The following is a 5,981-nucleotide window of genomic DNA, read 5'->3' on the forward strand; positions in this document are numbered from 1 at the left end:
AAAAAAAAAAAAAAAAAAAAAAAAAAAAAAAAAAAAAAAAGCACTGGTACGATATTTACAAATTTTATCTCCCTAGGAAGAGAAGTTCAAGGTAAACTGAACCCAAAGGAGCATCCAGGGAGGCTGATCAAATAAGCATTTGAATAATTTAGCCTTGATGCCATGAATTTTCAAACTTTTCTTAAACTTCGTGGAGTTGCGTAGGCCATTTCATTTTCTGCAAAGAACTTTGAGGGAAGAACTAGAGCTGCTGAAGGGAAAATGAGGCCTAATAGTTAACTCTTGGCCTTCTGCTTCTACTATCAGCATGTAATTTCCACCACTTTTGTAATGTCCAGTATTGCAACATTGGGAGGCCTGTTACCCAGGTTGGAGCCTCTTGACTTCACTTTCACTTTTAAGTTTTCCAGGTTTATGAGTCTGTGATATTTACCTAGACATACTCTTCTATCAAGGTGGCCATAACTGATCTAATTTCACAAATCTACTTTCACAGGGATGGTCTGTGTCAACTCTAAATTCTAAGTCATAGTAAAGTGAGGAAGGTGATAATACACTAGGAACCGATAGGAAGTAATTTCTGGGCCCCATTCACAATGATATCTTCTTCTCGGGAAGTACAACTGATAAACAATGACAGACACTTAATGGCCATGTCTTTACATCAATCAACCTAAGATTGTTAGAGTCTCCTTCCTGGGAAATTTGGAACTAAAAGATACAAAGATGTTTGACTAGGAGGAAGAGTTGGACCTTCTGCCCCAAAGGACCCAGAGTTCTAGAGAGGCCTGTTTTGCGCCTACTCATCTCCATCCTCTGGTGCCAGCCTCCTTACCATCTTTGCCTCATTGAGGCATAGCTAGGTTTTTCTTATAACAGTCTCTCCCCTCTTACTTCAACTTCCTCTTCTAGGGGTAGGGGGAACCGGTGATGTTGAAGATGACTAGTTGCTATGTTATGGGTTTGAGTTGCATTTGGCTATAAAACAATCTTGTTTGGAAAAGTATATGGGGGAGAGGACCTCTTCCCACACACTTCTTGAGACAGATCCCAAATGATCTGTGATCTTGTTTGCAAGAGATTCTGCTGGCCAAATGCCTAAAGATAAAGGTGGGATGGCTTTCAGATTGTATCAGCTTAGCTAGCATTGCTAAGCAACTGTTGCCAGCTCCGAAAGTAAAAAATTTTGAGCCAACATGCCCCGGCCCCCTGCCACACACAAAAATTGATTCTGCTCTTTCTAAAGCTTGGATGCCATCTTTGTTAGTGTCCTGTGGCTGCTGCAGCAAATTACCACAGACCACATGGTTTCAAACAATAGAAAGTTATTCTCTGACAGTTCTGGTGGCCAGAATTGCAAAATCCAGATGTCAGCAGAACCCTACTCCCTACAGAGGCTCCAGCAGAGTGAGGGCAGCCCGTTACTGGCTGCTGTTAGCTTCCTCGACTTACAGCTATATGACTTCCACCTCCGCCTCTGTCTTCACTTCATCTTCTCTTCTGTTTGTCTACTCTGTGTGTCTCATAAAGACACTTGTCACTGGATTTATGGCCGACCTGAATAACCCAAAATGCTTTCTTCATCTAAAGATCTTCAACTTAATTACAATGACACTTTTTCTAAATAAGGAAATGTTCACAGCTTCTGCAAATTTTGAAAATATCTTTTGGGCGACCACCATTCAACTCAGTCAATATACTACTCTTCCAATTATTATTATTTTTTTTTCTTAAACTTAATAGTGCTAGTTTCTCTTATTTCCTACCAAAATAGCTTACATAGCTTGGTGTCTCAGGGTTAGTGGCAGCAGTTATAAGTAGCTTGCACTATCTGTAATCTAAGGCTGACTTCAGAAGTACTCCAATTTTATTGTAATACGAATTACTTTGGAACTTGTTAAAAATGCAAGTTTCTGTTCTCATTGCCAGAGTTTTTCAACAAATTGGTCCAGGAATCTGCATGTTTAACACTTCCCAGATGTTCCTGGTGATAACAGGGATATTATGAAAGCTCAGACCCATTAATGTCCCATTCAAATAAAAGCAATAGAAAAAGCAATAAAAAATAATTTGAAAACTTTAATAATGTCATTTATATAGTTATAAAACCATAAAATCTTTTAAATAAGGTACATTCAATTTCTCAGAGCATCTAATATTCAGATAATTTATATTTCATACGTTTTCTAACATTAAACAATTGACTAAATAATGCATTTTCTATAAAATGATATTACAGCTTATACAGATAAAATTATAAAAATACTCCACACAGAAAAAAATGGCAGTACCTATTAGAAAAATGCTACAAACTTTCCATTAAAAATATATTTTTTATCTCTTTCATTTGTCATAATAAACAGAATATAATTTTTTCTTTCTAAAATTAAGTCATACCATTTCTTTATAGGATATGTACAAATCTTGTATCTGAATGAATATAAATAGCAATACTGTAATAGTGTTACAGATATATTAGTAACTTTTACGGAAAAAAAATATGGCTTTCTAATAAAAGCCTCTAGCATAGCTGAACTCTCAAAGCTATTTAAGTTAGACATTCCCATATTTAGTAAGGCACAATGGAGTCTAGTTTTTTTTTTTTTTAATTTCCAGTTGAATTACTGCAAGCAGTAATAAGGCAAAATATAGTCAGTAGATAACGGACCAGATCTGACAGTTGGATTAACCATTTGGGGTTTATTGGAGGAGATGTTAGTTCTTTCTCCACGTCATAGTTTCTTTTAGTACCCCGTGGCAAAATTAGTCATTGGTAATGAGAAAGATATCACCGAACGCCTCAAGTGCCTGAGAAACAGTTTACTCATCTATGGGATCTGGCCAATTGTGAGGAAACAGCTCAATGGCCATTTCCAGTTATAAGCAGCTTATTTTTACTGATTGGACCTGGTTCCCTATCATTTCTAAAAATAACTTCTGATACAATTTGTACATTGTGAAGCTGTGAAGGAACCGGATGGTCTTCTTCAGACTCTGAGTGACAGTTTTGGGAAAGTGGTACGTCTTCGAGTGCTTTAGTGCGTGCATTAGGCCCTTCAAGGTGTCTTGGTCGCCATTTTTTATTCTCCACAAGCTGAGCAGCTTCAGGATCTGGTCACTGGGTTTGCATGCCTTTGTTGTTTTTTCAATGTCTTCTGCTCCCACTTTCTTTCCAGGTAAGCTTTCCATCAAGATACGAAGCTGCTCGAAGGTGAGGTTAGCATGTCCAATGTGCCGCTGCACACTGTTTTCACAGAGGTCAATATCTGCATAAAGCAAAAGCCCAAAGAAGTACTCACATCATTTATATTCATCCAATGCCATCATAAAACCAGCCTGAGGCAAAAGGTTCTCACAGAATTTCATAATTATATTTTAATGATAACCTTTTCTTTTTTTGAGAGGGGATTAAGTGACACCATTTATTTCTAAGAACTGAGATAAATATCTTTTGTTATAATAGGATAATATGCTATATATTCTTGGCATCCAACGAAACTTTGGAAGAAGCCCCTGAGTTTGAAAATTAACAGTAGAAAATAAGATACATCACTCTCAGTTTTCTAAGAAAAAGTTTGAGAAATTAAAACCATAACATTTCAGAAAAAAAGGAAAGTATTCAAGTTAGCTACTTCGTAATATAAAGTTTCATTCGTAGGCGCTAGTTGATAAGTTCATTGCTCTAACTCGTCCTTAAAGAATACACATAGCACCAGAAGACTACCTCCATGAGGAGGATATCTGAAAACCCAAAGACATGAGGTCAAGGAACTAAAGGAGACACACAGCCTAGAGAATATTTCAGTAATAAGCTAGGGTACAAACCCAAGAGGGAGGAACTAACATTTCTATTAATGATGTGAGTCATTTAGTATCTGTGAGCCCTAAGGCAAATCAGTTCATCTTTCTGGGTTAAAATGTCCTCATTTATATAATAGGGAATTTGGTCGCTTCCAATTCTAACTGTCTCTGATTTTCTCTTTTCTTTTGGCTTCAGGGCTAATTATACGTTCAAAGAATACTTTTGGTTTGCCTAAAACAATAAAAATTTACTCTTTGCATAAACAAAAGCATTCAGCTCTCAAAGATGTTGGTCTCCTGAAGTCTGTTACCTCGGTTTCAGACACTTGAAGTTTTTTAGGGTAGTGCAAGACTATACAGTCACTTAACTACTGGTGAGGACCAGAATGAATTTCTCATTGACCCTGTCTGCATTATGGAAACCCTCCCTCCTTTTTCTTCTAGCATGTCCTCCCAGTGCTTACTGAATTTAGAACTCTTTCCATCATGTGTCCTAAAACTTACAGTCCACACTGGATGGAACTGCTTTTCTTCAGATTCTTTCCCACTTCTCTCCCTATCTCTCTTTATTTCTCTCTTTCACCATTTCTAAAGGAGAATCTTTATATAAACCTATAAAATGTGAGAATGTTTTGCTTTAACTAGCTTTTTCCTACAAGAGTCTCATTTTTCAGACTTTATCTCATTAATTCTCATAACATATGCTATTAAAATAATTTTAATACAGGCCATATCATGAGGATTAATAAGAGGATATTTGCAAGCTACCTAGAGCCTACCTGGAGAAAATTACCAAGTGAATACGACAGAGCTGCTTGGTAGAGATGCAATGTAAGATTCAAAGTTGTTATAGAACTTCTCCTTGGTAGTCTAGAGGGACGGCTTACAGAAGAGTTAAGGGATCTGAAAGCAGATTCCCTGAGATATAGTCCTGCCTTCAAATGCATTTCTCTTCTCTTAGAGTGTTCAACATACTTTACAAGGAAACTGAGTTGCAGGGGTGAGAACAAAACCTTGTATAACTATTTTTGGAATCACATCTACATTATCAGTTGGTGGAAACCTTTTCAGATTGATCTTTTTATTTTAGATTATCATACCTTGGATGATCTTCTTGACTATATCTTGGTCTTTGTTTTGATGTTTCCATAACTTCAGCAGCTGGAAAGTCTGTTCCTGTGAGCTGTGTCGCCGTTTTATCCTCTCTACACTCTCTGCATTTACTTTGGTGCCAGGCAAATTGTCTACCAAGACACTAAGCCAGTTAGGTGTAAACTTTGTAGGAACAGCAAACCTGAAGAATGCCTCCTCACACAGGGTAACATCTAAAGAAAGGTTAGAAAACCAAGAAGACTTACTCAACAATTGGATTTCTGAAAGTCTATTCAATACCAACAAAAACAAAAAACCAACACAATTGAATTTTCCAAGATAAAATATGCTAAAATGCAAAGTTTGAATAAATCAAGCTTCTGTTGGCTGGTCTTAGTGGCAGAGACCAGCTAAGCTTATGTGCCTTCTAGTGTTCTTTGTTGGGTATCGTTTTCAAGAGAAAGTTTAGTAAATGTCTAATTAGAATGACATATTGCTGTAAATAAGTAACAGCCAAAAATTCTTATAAAGAATACAAATATTAACATTCTGTTAAAGGTTTACCTACTACCCACAGGGAACTTCACGATTAATGTCAAAACAAATATTATCACTGACTTAAAGAAATTTGAACAGTAATTTGGAATAGTATGTTATTTTATGCCCACATCTAGACATATAGTTTACCTTTGGAAATAAGGCAAGAGATAGATACAGATATATAAGTAGACATTACATAGGAAAGTAACCAAACATAAAACTATGTTATTTACATAGCCATTACAAAAGCCAGAGCATCTGGGTAGAGTAAGTATATCCCAGAAAACAGGAGTAATGGGGGTTTGTTTTTGGATTCATCAGACCTGGCTTTGAATACTAGTTCTGCCGTTCCACTACCTATATTCATCTGAAGCAACATCCACAGTGTTTTTGTAAATATTAAAGCCTCTATAGCACAGTACCACATAGTAACTGTGCAATACATGAAAAAAGTAAAATTAAAAATGAATTAAAGAGAATGTTAAAATTTGATCACTCCTTTTAATACCCCTTCCTTCATTTTTTTTTTTTTTTTTTTTTTTTTTTTT

The 5,981-nt window shown here is 36.2% G+C and overlaps 1 protein-coding gene across 1 annotated transcript in view; it reads right to left on the reverse strand.

Moving 5' to 3' along the window:
• Positions 1–2,059: 2,059 nt before the first annotated feature.
• TNFRSF11B (TNF receptor superfamily member 11b) overlaps positions 2,060–5,981 on the reverse strand; it is a 29,293-nt gene continuing 25,371 nt past the window's right edge. The window contains exons 4-5 of the mRNA XM_017882788.1: positions 4,902–5,126; positions 2,060–3,266 (exon numbers count right to left, since the gene is read on the reverse strand). Of these exons, the coding sequence (XP_017738277.1) occupies positions 2,878–3,266; positions 4,902–5,126 (614 nt within the window). The 3' untranslated portion in view covers positions 2,060–2,877. The remainder of the gene's footprint in view (positions 3,267–4,901; positions 5,127–5,981) is intronic.

This window comes from Rhinopithecus bieti, unplaced genomic scaffold, assembly GCF_001698545.2.
Source record: "Rhinopithecus bieti isolate Rb0 unplaced genomic scaffold, ASM169854v2 scaffold_788, whole genome shotgun sequence".
Classification (NCBI taxonomy): Eukaryota; Metazoa; Chordata; class Mammalia; order Primates; family Cercopithecidae; genus Rhinopithecus; species Rhinopithecus bieti.